General features: G+C 44.0%; 1 protein-coding gene across 1 annotated transcript in view; it reads left to right on the top strand.

Moving 5' to 3' along the window:
* FBXL7 (F-box and leucine rich repeat protein 7) overlaps positions 1-21,099 on the top strand; it is a 415,738-nt gene extending 394,639 nt beyond the window's left edge. Inside the window, exons 3-4 of the mRNA XM_060007103.2 lie at positions 12,137-12,748; positions 20,280-21,099. Of these exons, the coding sequence (XP_059863086.1) occupies positions 12,137-12,748; positions 20,280-21,016 (1,349 nt within the window). The 3' untranslated portion in view covers positions 21,017-21,099. The remainder of the gene's footprint in view (positions 1-12,136; positions 12,749-20,279) is intronic.
* The last annotated feature ends 239 nt before the right edge of the window (positions 21,100-21,338 follow it).

Below are 21,338 nucleotides of genomic sequence, written 5' to 3'. Positions count from 1 at the left end.
CAGGTGATGTGAGCTGCAACAGATTGTTTTTGTGTGTGCATGTGTCTTTTTAAATATTTTCCGAGTAGACGAATTTTTTAAAAATTTTATTTATTTATTTTTGGCTGCGTTGGGTCTTCATTGCTGCGTGTGGGCTTTCTTTAGTTGCGGCGAGCGCGGGCTACTCTTCGTTGCGGTGCGCGGGCTTCTCATTGCGGTGGCTTCTCTTGTTGCTTCTCTTGTTGCAGAGCACGGACTCTAGGCAGGCTTCAGTAGTTGTGGCTCGCGGGCTCTAGAGCACAGGCTCAGTAGTTGTGGCTTGCAGGCTTAGTTGCTCTGCAGCATGTGAGATCTTCCCGGACCAGGGCTCAAACCCGTGTCACCTGCATTGCCAGGTGGATTCTTAACCAATGTGCCACCAGGGAAGTCCAACGAATATTTTTAAACTAAGTGTGTATGCTACCTCAGCCTAAATTAAGTGGAGGGCCAAAGATGAGATGTTGATGAAGGACAGAGATGTTCCAGCTCGTTCAGTCTGAACCATCTGGTTGCTCCAAGTACCAGGCAGTCCCCGACTTATGACTTTCCAGCATTATGATGGTGTAAAAGTGATATGCAAATGTTGAACTTTGATTTTTCCCAGCCTGACATGATGCGGTGCCACGCTCTCTCATGATGCTGGCTAGTGGCAATGAGCCAGCTGTCAGTCAACCACATGATCACGAGGGTAAACACTACCCAGACCACTATTCTCTTTTTCACTGTCAGTACAGTATTCAATACATTACATGAGATATTCAACACTTTATTATAAAATAGGCTTTGTGTGGGCTTCCCTGGTGGCACAGTGGTTGAGAGTCCGCCTGCCGATGCAGGGGACACGGGTTCGTGCCCCGGTCCGGGAAGATCCCACATGCCACGGAGCGACTGGGCCCGTGAGCCATGGCTGCTGAGCCTGTGCGTCCGGAGCCTGTGCTCCACAATGGGAGAGGCCACAACAGTGAGAGGCCCGCGTACCGAAAAGAAAAAAAAAAAAAAAGGCTTTGTGTTAGATGATGTTGCCCAACTGTGTTCTCATGTAAGTGTTCTGAGCATGTTTAAGGTAGGCTTGGCTAGTTATGATGTGCGGTAGGGTAGATGTATTAAATGCACTTTCAACTTAAGATATTTTCAACTTATGATGGGTTTATGCAGACGTAATTCCTTCATAATGGGAAGAAGATCTGGACTTCCTATAAATATTTCCAACTCCAAACAAAAGAAAACTGAAAGGGGTTTGTTGTAGGGCCAAGCAAAGAACATTTCCTTTTGCTCTTTAGGTAGACAGTTTCTTGGTGGCCGAATCCAGTTGTGACTCCTGATTGACTTAGAGATGCAGGAGAACAGCTCCTGGACTCAAGGTGCTTGCGGTCCGGTGGGTGGAGAGACACTGTGTGAAAAGGGCCATGGTACAGCTACAATTCTGTGCAACAGTAAAAGTAGTTAAATAATTCAGCCTGGGTCGATCTGGAAAGGCTTGACAGAGAAGCTGACATCCTACTGGGAACTGGAGCAATGACTGGGAATCAACCAGTTAGTCTGGGGGAAAAGAACTTCTAGGCCAGGAGAGCAACATGAGCATGTGCTCTGCGATGTGAACTTGGGGGAAGCGTCTCCTACACACTGTAAGAAAGATTAGACTTTGTTACCTAGGTAGTGCCTAATGCAATGTCCGGCACATAATAATCATTCAGTTAAAAAGTATGGGAAGAAGTGTACTCGTTTTCGGGGCTACCGTTACAAAGTACACGAACCAGGTAACTTAACAGAATTTCTTGTTTCACAGTTCTGGAGGCTAGAAGTCCAAAATCAAGGTGCTGGAAGGGACACAGAGAAGGATCCTTTCTTGCCTCTTTCAGCTCCTGGTGGCCCGATGTTCCTTGGTTTATGGCAGCATAACTCCAGTTTCTGCCTCGATCTTTATACTGCCATCTTACCTCTGTGTCTGTTTCTATGTTTTCTCTCCCTGTGTCTCTGCTTTCTTTTCTTGTAAGGACACCAGTTATATCAGATTAGGAATCACCTTAATTGAGTATGACTGCATCTTAACTTGATTACGTCTTCAAAGACTCTTTTTCCAAGTAAGGCCACATTCACAGGTACCAGGGGTTAGGACTTCAGCATAATTTTGTAGGGGACCCAGTTCAAACCCCAACGAAAGGTATGAGCCATTCAAGGTTTTGTTGCAGGGGACTTGGACCATATTTTAGAAAATTGACTCTAAATGCAGTGCCAAGGCTATATTAGAGTGCTGGAGAATTGGAAGGAAGGCCAGAGTAAGGGCTATCAGTCAAGGAGTTGTTGAGAGAAGACAGAGATGATGAAAACTTGAACTGAGGAGATAGCAGTGGAGACAGAGAAAGGGAGGGGAATCCTAGTTCCATAAACTAATCAAAGTGAGGGACTTGACAACTTATTAGATACAGGTAGGATTCAAGGTGATTCCCAGATTTCCAGCTTAGGAGGCAGACTTGACCAGCAGTAATACCTTAACACCAATACAGAAAGTAACAGGAAAAGGTTGTTTCCCAAAGGGTATTGATGCATTCAGTCTTGTACATATTGTATTGGAGATACACTTGTGGGAAAGAGTTAGTATAGATAGCACTGTCCAGTAGAACTCTCTACAGTGATGGAATTGTACTGTATCGGTGCTGTCTGGTACAACAGCCTCTGGCTACATGTGGCTAGTGAGTCCTGAAATGTGCACACAAGGAGCTGAATTTTTGGGTTAATTTTAATAAATTGAATTTCTAGTAGCCTTAGATGGCTAGTGGCTACCATAGTAGGCAGCACTGTTCTAGCAGGTATTTGGCTATATGTATTTAATGTTTGGGCGAGATATGCAGAAAGAGCATGGTCTAGACTGGAACTTGAGTTTCAGGAGTCATTAGCTTAGAGGCACTTGCTGAAGCCTTGTGAGCGCATGAGCCCACGGTGAGGAGGGGGGCAGCTGCTAACAGAAGAATTAACGATGAAACTCTGTGGAAACACTGGTGTATAAGTGGTGCACCACGGAAGAAGGTGAGAAAACAGCTCCTGAGAAGGAGAAAGGAAAAGCAGAAGAGAGAAAGGTGCTGCAAAACCAGGAGAGAAATTTCAAGGAGAGAGCAGTCCACCGTGACATAAAAAAAAAAATTATAATAAACTATGAGAAAAGACTTTCACCATTACAGTATTCTTTTGCCAGTAAATGCAGTGGTCATATTTTGTTCACCAAAAGTACATTGTGCTCTAACCATGGATTTTTATCTATATTGTATTTATCTTTATTCTCCCCCTATCACCCCCCATTGACGTGAAAGACATTTCAAAGGTTTGTGGCAGCAACAATAAGAAATTTATGAAGGTGGGACTATACATGAAATCTAGTGGGGCAGAAGAAGATGGCCAAGAGACTGCTCACTGGAAATCCAGAAGAGTATGCCCCTAAAAACTCAGCCCCATAGCAGGAGAGCCCAGAAGTTCTTTCCCATGAGGTCCTCAGTAGAGATTTATAATTTTTGTCAAACACTTCTACAGATAGCAATATCTTAACCTTTCATGGACTCCACCTAACTACTCTGTAAAGTGGGTGGAATTATTTCCAGTTTACGAAAGAGGAGGTTGGTGGCCCCTGGAGTTTCAGCATCTTGTCTCACATGATGCAAGTTGCACATAGTAACGCAGAGGCAGGAATCCAAGTTCATCCGTCTTCAATGTTCTTTTCACCTTAACAGTGTTTCCTAAACTTGAGACATTTACAAATGCCATCATGATCTTTGCCATAGCTCTTCACACCTGTACTATTAAATATTATCACTTAATATTTTTAAAAGTAAACTTAAGTTATTTAAAAGCCAGATATTCATAACCTTACTTGAAAGACCAGTATCGTTTGTCATAATTAAATGAATTTTAAATAAGAGTAAATTATAAAGAATCATTTTTACAAAACATTAAAATGTTATTAAATGCTAGCTAAATAACTGCTGCCTGTCAAAGACTTTGAATCTGAACCTTTCTTTTTATTACAAAGGAAGATGAACAAATGGTTAAAGTGGTTCTAAAAACATGCTCTACCCAAAGGAGAATATCTCCTCACCTTTTGAAAAGGGTTGCGTCTAATAGCAGTGGTACTCAGGGATAAAATATCCTGCTTTCCATTAAAGACTAAATAGTGTAAGGTCATCTCCCTTTGCCATTTTACAGACTTTTTAAAAAGTACTAGGAAGTTATCATTTCAACACAAAGTAAAGCCATAAGGAGGCTGTGAATTATAATCCAGGACTCTTACATAGTTTCTGAGGCCACTTGATACTTCCTCGGGAATAAATTGTCTAAAAGATCCTTTCTAGATACTCTGCGTTGCAGACAAAATGATCCTGCACTATAGATTCCCAAGGTGCCATTCTGTACATTTCATTGATTATATAATATTACGGCTTTTAGGGCAACGTGGGTTAAAAGCTTCCTTAGCAGTGTGACTGTTCTCTTTTAGAGGAGCTAAAGGACAAAATAGACTCCACACTCAAATCAGTTTAGAGTCAAAAACTGGATAAATTGAGGAATTGGTGTTAAGCATAAAAATAGAGCCAGGCGTTGGACTAGACTATATCCCCTGATATGAGAGGACCCTCACGCCCTCGTCAAGATTTCAGGGACCAATCACCATACCTCTACCTTTATAGGACTGATCCAGGTGACTGACAAAGCAGGGTTTTTATTCTTGGGCAGAAGTCTTAGCCATAATCTGATCCTGGGGGGTGCCACCTTCTGAAGGACATTCCCAACAAGAACCCTTGAGTCCTAAAGGTAACCCCTCCCAGGTAAAATGCAGGATTAACCTTGTCTGTATAAATTTCCACTTCATAGCAACCAATACCTCAAATAAGTTCTAGGGTGTGTCTTTGATGTGAACCACATTAAAAGAAAATATTTTGAAATAAAACAAGAAGAGAAAGATCTCTTAGATTGTATTTTTTTTTTACTAGCTAGGTTTTATGGATCTATTTTTTTAAGCTTGAGTTTAAGCTAAGAAAAGAAACTTTGCTTTTTATGGCAAGAGTTCTTGAGTAGAAAGGCAGCTTACAATGGAAAGCATCTTGCACAAAAGTTTTGGTAATCAGAGGGGGAAAATGCAGAGTTGCTTTGTAAATTTTGACATTGAAAGGCCAATGCAATGTAAATATGACTTCCTAGAGTGTAAACAGCAGTGGTTTGAAAATAAAAACTTGTACAAAACGGGCAGCTATCTAGTTAGAAGAAAATGTGTCTAATAAGCATGTATGCGTGAGATGCCTTGAATATTTTTGATACTGTAGTATAATTACTGAAGAGGTAAAATTTCCAGGACTTTTGAAACCATGAGAATAAAAGGTCATAGGGTTTTCCCTCCAGAAAAAGACAGCTATACTTTTTGGTATTCTTTACATATTTAATTTAACAGCATAAAGCACATCATTCGCACATAATTCACATACTTGGAAATGTTTGAAATTATTAATGGAGCCATGAGTTCTTAAACTTTAAAGTATCCACTGTCTCTCATTTTAGAAAACAGATGAAAATATCAGTATAAAAAAGTATAATTCTATTCATTTGATTTACGATCTCCATTGTATGAAATAAAAATTAGCCTCATGTTGAGGAAATCCAAAAGTTTACCAAAAATATTCTTTAATTCAAATGTTTCCCACTACTAGGAGATTTTATATTCACTGTCCTTACCTTGGACTCCTGAAAACTATGTTTTCAGACTTAGACGTACTTTTCTATCCTTTTCCATCCTGGATTTTGTGTGATTCAGGCACATTCTCAACAGAGAGTCTTTTTTTCTCTCTCCCTAAAGGCTACAAGCAATTGGAAAGGGCAGAGTCTTTGCTGTGGATGTACTTGAATGGGGCTGCAGTGCAGAAAGGAGGTGGGTCGGGAACATTTGCTTTATAATCTACTCAAGTGCAAAAACTCCTGCTTTCCAGACCACACTGGGCACTCAGGCAACAGTAAGCATGTGTGTTAAATGATCCAGTGAATAAATGAATCGTCACTTTCTTTTCTGCCTATAAATCTGTAATCCAAGAATCTGCAGCAGCGCAACCTACTGAATTTTCATACCCAGTGTCTATCCCTGTGTATGTATTCCTTGCAGTTTATTCTGTATATTTTCCTGCAGACATCAGTGGTGTGTGTTTTTATGTTCTTTTTCGGTTTGGGGGATATATCCAGCTTCCCGATATCATTAAGAGACACAGGCCACAAAATACATGTACTATTGCAAAAAACGGTTTGTTCACTTCTCCTTAAATTCTCCCATTCTGCTTTCATGACATTCACATGTGTTCATCTCTATCTTTCTTAGAGTCTTACACATTCATAACTGACAACCTCTTTCCCAATTCCATTTTTTTTTTTTTTTTTTTTTCCGGTACGCGGGCCTCTCACTGTTGTGGCCTCTCCCGTTGCGGAGCACAGGCTCCGGACGCGCAGGCTCAGCGGCCATGGCTCACGGGCCCAGCCGCTCCGCGGCATGTGGGATCCTCCCAGACCGGGGCACGAACCCGCGTCCCCTGCATCGGCAGGCGGACTCTCAACCACTGCGCCACCAGGGAAGCCCTCCAATTCCATTTTTATATGTGAAATTAACCAAACATGTCCTATTTTGCAGATTTTATCATTTTTCCTTTTATAGCTTTGTCTGTTTGTCCATCCGTCCATTCACTGATCCATCCTACAACGACGTAATTCATTGAGTGTACCTTTAACTGATTCCGTTACCAATTCATGTATTTATTTTTGAAAAAGGTTTGCTCATAGATTGTCTGCAGAGTAGACAGCAGTCTTGGTAAATTTCAAAAGCCACCTACCTTGTACATTCTGGAAATTTTTCATATGTGATGAAGATGTATTTGTCTCCTAAGAGTTTGGGCATTCCTTGTCCTGATATTTCAGGGGACATTTGATCTTCAAAGGAGTGATCCAAGCGGCTTTTGCATACCCCCCTTCCAATGATTCTTGCCAAGAACGCTGTGGGTGGTATCTGCGCCTCATGGCCATGTGGATACCACAGAAGCAGGAGGGAAGAAGGGCTTTTAAACAAGCTACTCTGTGCCATTTCGTGATCCCCATTTCCAGTTATCAAAAGGACTTCTCAGAATTTAAGGACACTTAATGCAAGCATCAGTAGATTTGATTCTTGATAGAAGCTTTTGGAGATGTCTATTTCACTTGGTACTTTCTGCCAGTGCTATTTTCCCTGCTCAAAATAATGCCTGGGGGGCTCCCTGGTGGTGCAGTGGTTGAGAGTCCGCCTGCCGATGCAGGGGATGCGGGTTCGTGCTCCGGTCCGGGAGGATCCCACATGCCGCGGAGCGGCTGGGCCCGTGAGCCATGGCCGCTGAGCCTGCGCGTCCGGAGCCTGTGCTCCGCAGCGGGAGAGGCCGCGGCAGTGAGAGGCCCGCATACCGCAAAAAAAAAAAAAAAAAAGTAGTGATAATGTCCTCTCAGTTATTGTTATACTGTGTTATCTCCCAATGGGTATCACCCTACTGCTAAGATAAACAGGTTGAGTTTGCCCTCAAGACATCAGATAGGTAGAAATTCACTTGGAATAGGTATTCAGATATGAAAATATGTTCATTCCTACAAAATATTCTGAAGTCATATTCTAAGTTCATATAAAGTCATCTTTCTTTCTGCTTCTGTTTGTCTTGCAATGTCACAAGGCCAGGAGGAGGGTTCCAGGTTTCTTCTAACTCTATCGTCTTAATATTTGTCTTTGATCCTTTCCTCTCTGTGTGTGTGTCCAGGTATCAGGGCATCAGCATCCTTGTTTCTAAGCTCTATCAGAAAAATTAGCAGCTGTTGCCAATGTCCATTTAGCTGCCAGTCCTCTGAAAAGGACATAGGAGAGAAAACAATGTACAAAGAGAGCACTAGGTCCTTCTGCAGTGCCATGGGCACATGGAATACATGACTTGGTAGCGGAAATGGTCCTTGTTTTGAATTTGAAGCCATACTACCTTTTCTTGGCACATAGACATTGATACTCTAGGACTCTTGATAGTTCTATATGGAAAAAGTACTTCCTGTTTATATAAGTCATCGCTTGTGGCAATAAATGGCTCCAAGTATCAAAGGGTAAAAGAAACTGTGTGGCAAGCTATGCATACTTTTTCCATAATAGCGCTTATTTCCAAATTAAAAATATGTGCTTACGTGTATGTGTGTGCATGTATTCTGCGAAAAAAATATATTTACGTATTTCTATTTCCCAAAATATATACGTTTCTGGATATAAAATATCAAGAAAAGATACTTTGTGACAACATCTAGATATAAATATCTCCAGGTGTTATTGTGTTAGTCTGTTCAGGCTACTATTGCAGAAGGGCACTGGGTGACTTATAAACAACAAAAATGTATTTCTCACAGTTCTGGAGGCTGCAAGTCCAAGAGGCTGCTGGCAGACTCGGTGTTTGGTGAGGGCCCACTTCCTCGTAGACATCTGCCTTCTCACTGTCACCTCACGAGGCAGAAGTAAGAGCTAGCTCTGTGAGGTCTCTTTTATAAAGGCACTAATCCCATTCATGAGGGTTCTACTCTCATGACTTAATCACCTCCCAAAGGCCCCACCCCTAGGACCATCAACTTGGGGGTTAAGATTCACTCAGCATGGTTTTGAGAGGGCTAGAAACGTTCAGACCATAGCATTACTTATCATTCTTCATTATTTTTATAATTATCGGGTGCTATTTATTCAATTATGACAAACTGTATCCTTGCAAAAATTCTCAGAGGGTTTTTGACCTACTGTAGAATAAATAGGAAAAACTCAGAGAAACCTGGTGTACGCTCTGGAAAAAGACACATCCAGGTGTCCTGGCTGAAATCCCCCAGACTCCCCTACTCTACTCCCACCTTGGGGAGCAGTGCAGAGCCATCGTGAATTACTGATGAGAATCCTGTTGCCAAGCACTAGAGAGGAGAGCCATTACCGTGCTCCTGAGTCTCCCAGGGCAGAATTTTCCCGACGGAGGTGCCAGACTGCCATCTTTTTCTGAGTGTGAATTCCCTTAATACCAGGGCATGATTATTGGCAAAGAAAAGAAAGAAAAAACTAAAAGCGTTACTGAATGCACAGCAGTGCTAGGCAATCTGGATGCATTCCTATAATCCAGTGCTGGGAGTATGAAAGAGAGACGAAAAGTGAACCCGTTATAGATGCAGGTTTTAGGAATCCACTCCACCTCCACCGTAAGTATAGTTCATTCCTCGGGGGCCTAAATCAAGCCGTGCAGGTCTCCACAGAACAATTAAGTGTCTTCTCTTTCAAGACGAACAGAATGTAGGCAGGCAGGAGAGAGACTTGAGAGCCCTCACAGCTGCTAAAATGTCAGAGCTGAAAGCCTAAGATTGCCCCTCCTTCCTGGTCCAAAAGAAGTTGTTCAACTGCCTAAGAAAAATGGTAACTTCAGAGGCAATTCTTGGAGTTCATGTCATGATGGTTAGTACCGTGGTAGCTTGGATGGCAGTTCTGAAATCCCTAATCAGTTTACACTTAAGCTTTTCCTTAAAGATTTACTGTTTATTGTAGCTGACTACAAAAGAGAGAAGTACATATTTCTTTTCTTATGAATGACTTAAAATGCAGTATGTATACCACCTGGGATAGAAAAGTACATGCCAAGCTAGGTATTAATCCTTTTTAAACATATAAATATTTCCTTTCCATTCAAGACATTTATGTGCACCTACTATGTACCATAAACCTACGTCAGGGGCTGCCAGGACACAATAAGAAAAGGATTTAATCCTGTCTCAAAGGAGTTTTTAGTGTAATAGAAGACATATCTGTCGTCTGTTGCCGCAGCAATACTGTGGTACAAATCATCCCAAAACTCAGTACTCTAGCTCCCACGTCTGTGGTTCATCTGGGCATCCATTGACTCCAGCCAGGCTTGGTTGAGCTTGGCCCTGAGCTGCAGGTTGGGGCCAGTTCTGTCTGCTCATCTGATGAGATGATGGGCCTCTCGTCATCCTAAGATCAGTGGACCAGTCAACCATGTTCTTCCCATGGTGATGACAGAAGCAGGTGGGCAAGCCCAACCACACAACCGGCTTTGGACAAATCACATCCCCTGATATTCACTAGCCAAAGCAAGTCACAAGGCCAAAGCCAACATCACTGGACCGAAGAAATATACTCTGCCTAGGAAGACTGCAAAGATACGCGACAAAGGATACGGGGATATAGGGAGAAATGCAAAAGTGAGAAAAATAATACAATGAGCCACATTAGGGAAAGATAAATTCACACATGCCTGTATAACAAAGGGTGGGAATTTCCAAAGGGAAGGGATTAATTATATCTCAAAGACACTAAGGAAGTATTCTTAGTGGAGGTGACATTTGCATTCAGTCACAAAAGGTGTTTGCATTTCAAAAGGCAGACAAGGTGTATGTATAGGTCTGTCGGTGGGAGAGGGGTGGACAGATAATTTAAGGATGCTCCAGGAGCAATAATGGTGGACATGTGTAGGACAGTCTCAGTGTTAGGTTACAGAGAAGTAAATTCAAAAGAAAACATAGAAATAGAAAAAGTATATCAATAGGAAAACTACAAGTAGACAGCAGAGATGTCCTGTGTCAGAAGTTCTTGTGTTATACGTTATTGCCGGAAGTTCTTTGAAAAGACAAGTGTTTGAAAATTCTGAAGGTACGAAATGTGAAAAAGCACACGAGGATAGAATTTTTGTTTAAGTCTTTAGAGCTATAATTAGAGCTGGAAATGACTTAGAAATTATCTAGATGAACTCACTTATTTCACAGATAAAGAAATGTGTATTTTGGAGGTAAATTCATTCTCTCTCTCTCTCTCTCTCTCTCTCTCTCTCTCTATATATATATATATATATATATATCTGTATGTATATATGCATATATATATGTATATTCACACATCTGTATGAAATATATAAACATATTTACAAAGAGAATAAATGTCTTCCTAAATAAATCTATCCATCTAAATATGTAAAATATTTATTATATAAATATATTTATATAGCACGAGAATAAATTCTTCCATATATATGTATATATGTCTCTCAAGGTTGGGAGAGGGGCAGCTATGAAATGAGCAGACTTCTTAAAGCAGTATTCTAAAGAACTCTCAATCCCTCATAAACAAAAACCACTTGCATCTTCATCAAGTGATCTTTCTGGTTCTGAGGAACAGAATATGAGTCACAGTATTCAAATGCAAAGGGAGGAATGATTACTAAGAAGGAAAAATAAGTATTGCCACAGATATTCAAGGCCTGGAAATACCATCTGAAGTGCTAGATCTAATGGAGGAAGGAAGCAGGGGCTCCCCAGAACTCAGACCGCAGAGTTTGGGGTACGGTTATCAAAAGATGGGGGACTGAACCCCAGGGGGCAAGTGAGGGCAGAGACAGCAAATGTTCTCTATACCCACTGGCCAGTCTTCCCCTCTTGGGAAACACATTCCCCTCATTCGTAAGTGAAGCGTAACCATCTGCCTAACTAAAGTATAATCAGAAAAGTAAATCAGTTTGTGTTCATAACGTATGAGCTTCCTTCCCAGTATAGAAATAATGAAACTTTGAAGTTGTGCCCTTTAGATAATCGCCATTAACGTGGATCAAAGGTCAGCAAACTACAGCCCTTGTGCCCTTTCGATAACCGCCATTAACGTAGATCAAAGGTCAGCAGACTCTAGCCCTTGGACCAGATCAGCTGACCTGTTTTTACAGGACAGATTTTATGGAAAAATAGCCGCGACTGCTTGTTTACGAATTGTTTATGGCAGCTTTTGCACTAGAACAGCAGGGCTGGATAATTGCAACAGAGACAGAACCCATGTGGCCTGCAGTGCCTCAACTATTTCTTATCTGGCCTTTCACAGATAGTGTGCCCACCCCTGATGTAGATATGGGAGGATTAGCCCTTTTCTGGAATGGGTGAAACGTGCATGTGCTTCCACTTCCGGTGACGGATTCAGCAGGGGTCGGCCCAGGAAGGATGTCGGTGGCATGAGTGTCACCTCCCTTGCCTCCTTCCCGGGGCTCCGCTCTGGCCATCCTTAACCCTTTGCTCTATCTATGTCCTTTGCCAGACTCCGACCTGAGCATGCGCACACTGAGCACGCCCAGCCCAGCCCTGATATGTCCACCCAACCTGCCGGGATTTCAGAATGGAAGGGGCTCGTCCACCTCCTCGTCCTCCGTCACCGGGGAGACGGTGGCCATGGTCCACTCCCCGCCCCCGACCCGTCTCACCCACCCTCTCATCCGGCTCTCCTCCCGGCCCCCGAAGGAGCAGGCCAGCATCGAACGGCTCCCGGACCACGCCATGGTGCAGATCTTCTCCTTCCTGCCCACCAACCAGCTGTGCCGCTGCGCCCGCGTGTGCCGCCGCTGGTACAACCTGGCCTGGGACCCGCGCCTCTGGAGGACTATCCGCCTGACGGGCGAGACTGTCAACGTGGACCGCGCCCTCAAGGTGCTGACCCGCAGGCTCTGTCAGGACACACCCAACGTCTGTCTCATGCTGGAAACCGTAAGTGTCAGTGGCTGCAGGCGGCTCACGGACCGAGGTCTTTACACCATTGCCCAGCGCTGCCCGGAGCTCCGGCGGCTGGAAGTCTCGGGCTGCTACAATATCTCCAACGAGGCAGTCTTCGATGTGGTGTCCCTCTGTCCCAATCTGGAGCATCTGGATGTGTCAGGTACGTGGCCACTGACCTGCCATCGGCAGGCCCTTCCCAGTGCACCATCCCGAACCCGTAAAGGACACTGCCACCTGGGAAGGGTCCCCCTTGTGATAGCCAGGGGTCAGGAGGCTGACTCTTCTTCCTGAAAGACTGTCTTTGCGGAAGCATGACCCTGGGGGCCAGAGGTATGCCTTTCATCAAATGATGTCAACTTCTTAGAGGAACTAGAAGCACCTTTTGTCTGGCAGTTCAAGTTGGGGTGACTTTTAAGCGTGTCTTTCCTCCCCGTCATTCTCAAAGTAATTTCAGAGCAACCGTAGATAATGGGAACTAAACATCTAATCACAGATAAATAGGAACCAACTCTAACTCAAACGGAGGTAGTTTAGAAAGTGCCCTGACGTCCACTGGTTACTGTTTCATGGAGCCTGTGTGCTGTGTCTAAGCTGATTCTGTGTTGTGGCCTGTGATTGTGATTGTTCACCATTTTGCAGACATTGGGGAAAATCCATCATGGCCAAGCACCTCTTCACATTTCACCCCTACTCTCCTCACCCTTGGGTTGATTTTGCACCTTTTCTCAAGCACAGTTCTCAATTAGTAGTGCAAGGTTAGGGCCCACCAGGGAGAGCCTTTTTAGTTCCTTTTAAAAATGAAGGAAATCCCAGCATGGCTGCTTTGCTTGAAACGCTCTCTCAGGCAGGAAGAATTAAAACCCAGACTCATACTTAGGCGCCAGACAGACGTGGATCCAGCCGGACTAACAGCCTTTCTTTATCTCATCCACTGCTCAGTCAGAAGACGAACATTCGAGAGGCTGAAATGTGTAAGATGCATCAGGGAGTTAAAGAAATGAACAGCGTGAGCTACAACCTCAGGGATTGTTGGGGAAGAGGGTCAAGAAGTAAAAACCACTGTGACGGGTGAATAAACAGAATTGGGGATTTGCAAGCATCTGAGGTAAATGATACCCTCCGGCAAAAGCTGAGGTAAAAATCGCCTCTCTGAGCTCGCTCTCTCTTTTGAAAACCGACATCTGAAAATATTTCAGATGACAGTCAATTATTTCTCGCAGATTCTTTCCCTTGCTGGAAAGCAGCTCTTTGCCCCCCTCCTTCAGCTGGCTCCAGGACAAAGCCATAGAAACTGTATGTTCAGTTCGTCATGAGCAGCTGTTGGCATAAAGAAGCAGGAAACTAAAAGGTTTTCTTACATTTTCCCCCCAAGGATTTCTGGAAAAAGAAAGCATTGTGATGTGGTAGAAACTAGTTTCAGAACTCTGTGATTTGGGACAATTCACAGCTTTCTCTAGATGTGTTTCCTCTTCGTTTAAAAAAAAAGGGGGGGGGACGGGGGGCTAAGGGATTGGATTCTTTAACAGGCTAAGATTCTGAAGCTTGTGGGCCTCTTTTATAAACACCTCATTTTCTCAGATTAGAAAATGACTCATTTTTGGAATCCTCATCTTAGTTAAAGGGGCAGCCCATGCACCCTCAGTACAGGCTGCAAGTAATTGTGTTCTGTCCTTGGAGTCCGTTTGAAATTCAGAAATGCAGAAACTACTTTGGCTATTTGAGAATGGAAATTTCTGGGCTTCGATCCTGCTTGGTCCCTTTGCTAACCATCATGGAAGCCTTGATGCCCTTCGTCTTTATCAACCTGCCCCGTTGCAGAACCTAAAATATTTATGTATCTTCTTCACATGTCTTCCGATGACACGCTGTGATCTGGGTATATAAAGACTGTGTACACAGGGGAAGCTCTGACTCACCGAGAGCACATAATTGTAGATATTGGCAGGAGTGGTGATGGGTATTTTCAGGTAGATGAACTTGAAGGACCCAACAAGCCATAGGGATGAATTTGTATCACCACCTCTGAACAGTGCCCTCCAGTTCTGAGGGAATCTAGAAATTGTGATTTCACCTATGCCTCATTCCCTTTGGGTCTTACAGCTGGCCTCTGACAGTGACCACCTCCTCAATGGCAATAAACTTGACTTTGGAAGACTCATCGCTGGTCTAGAGCCTAATTCCCCCAGAGGACGTGAGACTGCCCCTCCCATCCCTAGCATGCCCACCTTGAAAGTCATCTTTTCACGTCACTGAAAGTTACTATAACTAGCTCTAGTGTTTTTTCATTATCACTTATTACCTTTTATTAAAGTTTAGTCAGGGTTCTCCAGAGAAATAGAACCAATAGTATATATATAAAGAGATTTATGAAGAAGAATTGACTCACACAATTAACGGCATCTGAGAAGTCCTACAGTTTGCCGTCTGCAAGCTGGAGACCCAGGAAAACCAGTGATGCAGTTAGTCTGAGTCTAAAAGTCTGAGAACCAGGGTTGCTGATGGTGTAAGTCTCGGTCCGAAGGCAGGAAGAGACCACTGTGTTAGCTCAAACGTTTAGGCAGAGGGAGAGTTCTCCATCCTCCACCTTTTGTTCTATTCGGACCCTCAACAGATTGGATGGTGTCCCTCTGCACTGAGAAGGGCAGACTGCTTGACTGAGTTCCCCGGTTCAAATGTTAATCTTAACCAGAAACACGCTCACAGGCACACCAGAAATAAGGTTTAGCCAAATATCTTGGCATTTTGTCCCCTAGTCAGGCTGACACATAAAATTAAATATCACAATTAATGACATCTTTAAACATCAATGGAATATATTAAGACTAACCCATTTTTTTTTTTTTTTTTTTTTTGCGGTACGAGGGCCTCCCACTGTCGCGGCCTCTCCCGTTGCGGAGCAGAGGCTCCGGACGCGCAGGCTCAGCGGCCATGGCTCACGGGCCCAGCCGCTCCGCGGCATGTGGGATCTTCCCGCACCGGGGCACGAACCCGTGTCCCCTGCATCGGCAGGCGGACTCCCAACCACTGCGCCACCAGGGAAGCCCCTAACCAATTTTTAAAGTATAAAATCTTGTGATTATTACAAGTGAAATGGCTTCAAAAGGGTCCCCTGTAATTGGAGATCTGGGAGTCCTCCTTACTATTCTTCCTAATCTTTTATATCAGACCAGTTGAATCCTGTCCCTGTGATTCTACTTCCCCAGAATCTCGAGTCCGTCCCCTCTCCCCTACCTGCCAGCCTGTATGCGTGCTTCCCCCATCATTGTCCCTACACCCATCTCAACCTCATCAACCCGCCCTCCACACAGCCAGCCTCCAAAAGGATGTCTTCAGACTGCAAGTCTCACCATTCATTTTCCTACATAAAATCTCCAATTCCTCCTCACAACATACAGGAAAAAGTTCCTCAGCAGAGTATATATGGCCCTTTGTGAGCTGCCCTTTTCAAGTTCAAACCTCACGCCTTTCCTATGTAACCTCAGCGCTCCCTTCTATAGAACCAGTTGCATTTCCCAACACATCATGCCTGTGCACACTGTGATGTATGGGCACTCTCTGACCTGCGTGCCATTCCCTCCTCTGCCCCCTGCCTCTCCCCAACAGCCCTCTTAACAGATTTCTCATTGTTGGAGCCCCAGCGCAAGCATCCCTTAAGTAAAGCCTTCCCTGCCTGATGCCCGGTAAGCTGAAGGTTTCCTCCCAGGTGTCTACCTTTTGAGTATAAGCAGGTAGAGTGTTACGGGGTTTTGCCACTGTATACTTGTATATTTCAAGATTCCTTTCTCTCAATTCATTACAAGCTTTATATGGGCAAAAATGAGGCATATTTTATCTCTGCACTTTACGATATTGTAATGACGTGAACAGAGGGGTGTCAAAGCCCTAAACAGTCATCTTGACCTCTGAAGCGTTCAAACAAAGTTGTCATTGGTTAATACTCTGAACGAGCATTTAGGAAGCTGTGTGCAGTAAATAAAACTTCCTCACCAGTAAAATTGAGTTCATTGGGAGGATTAAATGAGTTAATTCATGATAAGTCCTCACATGTGTGTTCTGCTGAAAACTATGTAGTAAGCATTCAATAAATCATAACTGTTATCATCATTTTTGGATTGTCATTGTTATTAAGATGCTTGCAGGGCAGAGGTTGGTCTTCAGTGACAGTAGTTGGTCTTCATCAGGCCTTTTGTATCCCAGAGAAGTAGATATTATTACCCCAATAATGAGAGGAAGTGGTAATGAAGAGCATATTTGTGAAAGCTGAACCAAATCTGGAATTCATTGAAGATATCCCCAGATTTATTCAACCCATACTGTTCACTCTCTGTTGTGTAATATCCCTACTCCTTACCCTGAATGTTAAGGCAGGCCCCCAAGATCTGATCCCAATGGACCATTCCCATCTTAGTTGCCATTAAATCCTATGTTCTAGCCTATCAACACTCCTCACTCCCCCTCTGCCTCTATGCTTTCTTGTCTCTCGAATTTGCTCATACTATTACCTTATACTACCTGGGCTCCATATCTGTGTATTAAAATTGTTGCTCTCTTCCAAGAATCCCCATATAGGTATCACCACTCCCAAGACTTCTGATGCCCCAGTGTCTAAATATTCACTTCATGCTGACACATCTACTGTAAATCCCTCATGCAATTCATCAGTTGCATGCTATATATACCATCCCTGCTATATTAGAAACCTTGGATCAGGAAACTTTTCCCTAGTCTGACTGTACAAGTCCTATAATCTCACTGAATCTGAGATGCCTCATCTTTAAAAACTGAAGTTTAAATTGAATGATTTCTCAGGTTCTCTCCATGTCTCTTATGTATGAATGCCTCCACTAGCCACAGATATTACCTACTGAGCCATGAACCAATTTATTTTCTTTCCAACCCAAACTTAGCAAATCTGTAAGAATTAAGGCTAAAGCTTAAATTTTAAATTATTGATCTAAAACGATACAAGCATATCAAAATAGTGTCTTTACCAAAACTGAGCTCAGCTAGTATTTCATGAAATTTGGGGCTTAGTTTCAAAAACCAAGCATATATTGGTATCTCCCTGGACCAAATAGAGTATCCTCCCTGGAGTGCAGCAGATTTTACTAGGTTTTTTTTTTTTTAATAGGAAACTGGAACTAAGAGTTTAGGAACAAAGGTTGTCATATCATCTTGAAAAACATCACAGATGGGCAACCACTACTGTGAACATATAAATTCAGCATAAGCAGGATCACAGTCAGTATAAAAAAGAAATTCAAAATAAAGGAAGATTTCCAAGTTACAGTTGAAGGGTACCAACCACGTTCTGCAAAACCACGGAGCCCAGTGGAGTAGTGTGGGCAGCCTCGCCAAGCTGCAGCTTTGTTCTCCAGTGTTGGAGTATATGCTTTGCTCCTTCCTGAAATTCTTTGACTTGGTAGCACGTGGCTTCTGAACCTCATTATTCCCATGACCTGAATTTTATAGGAGTTTCCTGGGCAGCCTGCCAGGAGTGGGAGGAAAAGTCCCCGTTAGCACTGTCACGTGGTCATTTAGAAGCCTTGGAGATGACGTCATCAACCAAGGCACAGAGCTGCCAGGGTTGAGGCACCTGTCTTTAGAGCTGCCAGAGGGATTTGGGGAAAGCAAAGAGAAAATGAAAAGTATATATGCAGTCTGTGTAGCAGAATGAAATATATGTATACATATGCATTTATGTATATAATGTGTATCAGTGCAGTCTGTGTAGCAGAATGAAATATATGTATACATATGCATTTATGTATATAATGTGTATCAGCTATGGCTACTAATTATATCATATACGAAAAATATACTGTACATATTTTAAAGAGTAATAACCAGTGAACTGAAATACACAATTAAATGAGGGCTTCATATATAACTATATATTCATTATATATTATATATATATTATATATGTAATATTCATTATATATAAAATATATTATTATATAATATATAGTATAAATATATGCATATAAAATGCATATGCAAACAGACATTCTTAGGGGAAGGGAGGTTGGAAACAATGTTTCGAGAGGCATCTAAAGATATCTTCCTCAGCACTAATTTCCTTATCTGTAAAATGGATTTTTTTAAGAATCAAGTGAGAAAATGTTTATGAAAGCACTTTGTAAACTTCATAATTCAACATAAATAAGAGGCATTATAATTAACTATAGAACAGATAATTAGTTTTTTGATGTAGATATACGTCAGCCACGGTCAACGTCCCGAGGACATTTAAATGTTGGAAGTTGGATTATCCCATCAGGTCTTCTTAGAAAAGACCGTACGCACTCTATAAATCATTCATTCATTCAACAGATGCTTAGTGAGCACCAGCTGTGAACCAGGTATGAGGGATACAGCAGTGAACAGTGCAGAGTCCCTTTTCTTAGGAGCTCACATTCCAGAGTGAGGACAGCAAATACATAAGTGAATAAATAAATATATAGTGCCTCAAGGTGATAACAAGCGCTGAAAATAAATGGGGATACCACTTCATACAGGGTGAAGAAGGAAGAATTGTCCAGTAAAGGGACATTTGCTCAGAGACCTAAGAAAGTGGAGGTGGCCCGTGGCGCTATCCAGGGAAACCCTGTCCAGTGCACACATGCTGAGGCGGGGGGCACCTGAGCCATCTGGGAACCAGCAAGGAGGCCAGTAGGGTTGGAAGAGGGGGTAAGAGATAAGGGCACAGGGGTGCAGGTCCTTGGAGGCCCCTTTCGATTTTACACGTGGTGTGAGATGGTACCATCTGAAGGCTTTGAGCATGATAGATGGAATTCTGTTTTCCAGAATCTCTCTGGCTGCTGTGAGGAGAATAGACCGTAGAGATTGTAAGGGCAGGGCAGGGAAACTGGTTGAGGGGCTAGAGGGATAATCCCGATGACACAATTGTTCTTCCTTGACCAAAGAGGGTTGAACTGAATCCCTAGACGGTCACCTTGTTAGACTAATAACTGTTGGTATATACATTTGCCGTAGTTTTCAGAGTACGTCCGTATCCATTATCTCTCGTTGCATCCTCATTATACCCCGTGGAGGCACGCCAGCTACTCATCCTCATTTCAGAGGAGAGTCGTGAGACTCAGGAAAGTTAAGCCTCCTGCCTCAGGCCATAAAAAGTAGATCTGAACTGGTTTGTGATTCCCAAGCCAATGCTCTCTTTCTGCCACACCCAGGTCATGGCCAACCCTTCTATCTCATATCTCACTTCTTTGGACCAGACCATTGTAGGGTGAGAACTAACCTTTACTGAGCTTCCCGAACTTTCCAGGGCCAGGGCAGGATATTTACACACATGGTCTCATTGCCTCTTCACAGCCACCTTGCAGGGAACGTGCTCATCCTTATTTTAAGACAAAGGAAGTACCGAGAAGGATTGATTTGCCCAACGTCAGGCAACTAGTGATGGATCTGGAATTGGAACCATTATCTTTCTGATTCTAGAGCCCCAAAGCCTCTTAAACCCAAAGTCGTTAAGGGATGAAATGAACATGGAAAGCCCATTCTTGGCGTTCCTCCTCCGTAGGGGCTGGGAAGGGAAGGGGTAACCTCAGGACCTGAATCCAGAGAGGGCTAGCAATCCGTAAAGGAGTCCCGCAACTGCACCCGCAGCCCCCCCCCCCCCAATTCTCGGAGGTCGCTCTGAGCGTGTGTTCTGTCTCTTCGTGTAGGGTGCTCCAAAGTGACCTGCATCAGCTTGACCCGGGAGGCCTCCATTAAACTGTCCCCCTTGCATGGCAAACAGATCTCCATCCGCTACCTGGACATGACGGACTGCTTCGTGCTGGAGGACGAAGGCCTGCACACCATCGCGGCGCACTGCACGCAGCTGACCCACCTGTACCTGCGCCGCTGCGTCCGCCTCACGGACGAGGGCCTCCGCTACCTGATGATCTACTGCGCTTCCATCAAGGAGCTGAGCGTGAGCGACTGCCGCTTCGTCAGCGACTTCGGCCTGCGAGAGATCGCCAAGCTGGAGTCCCGCCTGCGGTACCTCAGCATCGCCCACTGCGGCCGCGTCACCGACGTGGGCATCCGCTACGTGGCCAAGTACTGCGGCAAGCTGCGCTACCTCAACGCGAGGGGCTGCGAGGGCATCACGGACCACGGCGTGGAGTACCTCGCCAAGAACTGCGCGAAACTCAAGTCTCTGGACATCGGCAAATGCCCTCTGGTCTCCGACACGGGCCTGGAGTGCCTGGCCCTGAACTGCTTCAATCTCAAGCGGCTCAGCCTCAAGTCTTGCGAGAGCATCACAGGCCAGGGCTTGCAGATCGTGGCGGCCAACTGCTTCGACCTGCAGATGCTGAACGTGCAGGATTGCGAGGTGTCCGTGGAGGCCCTGCGCTTCGTGAAACGCCACTGCAAGCGCTGCGTCATCGAGCACACCAACCCTGCCTTCTTCTGAAGGGACAGCTTCCAGCCGTCGCTGTCTTCATACAGACATGAACGAAACAAAATGTTTTTTCAAAGCAGCGTATGTAAGCGCCGACACCCACTCGTAACAGCTCTTTCTTCCAGGAAGGTTCTTAGGAATCTGGCTTTTCTTTTTCCTTATTTCTCGTGGGCAACAGAGGTCCAGGAAAGGAGGCTGGGGGGCACATTTCTATCGCAGCCAATGGTTTCTTGGGGGGTCAGGTCATTTGTAGGCAGTTTCTCGTCTCAGAAGGATGTACCTCAGAAAGCGGATTGCAGTGTGTTTAGGAACGCGCCTTTTTCTCTCTGTCTCC

Source organism: Delphinus delphis, chromosome 3, assembly GCF_949987515.2.
Source record: "Delphinus delphis chromosome 3, mDelDel1.2, whole genome shotgun sequence".
NCBI lineage: Eukaryota > Metazoa > Chordata > Mammalia > Artiodactyla > Delphinidae > Delphinus > Delphinus delphis.
Note: the sequence above shows the minus strand (reverse complement) of the source record. Positions and strands in the feature narration are given on the sequence as shown.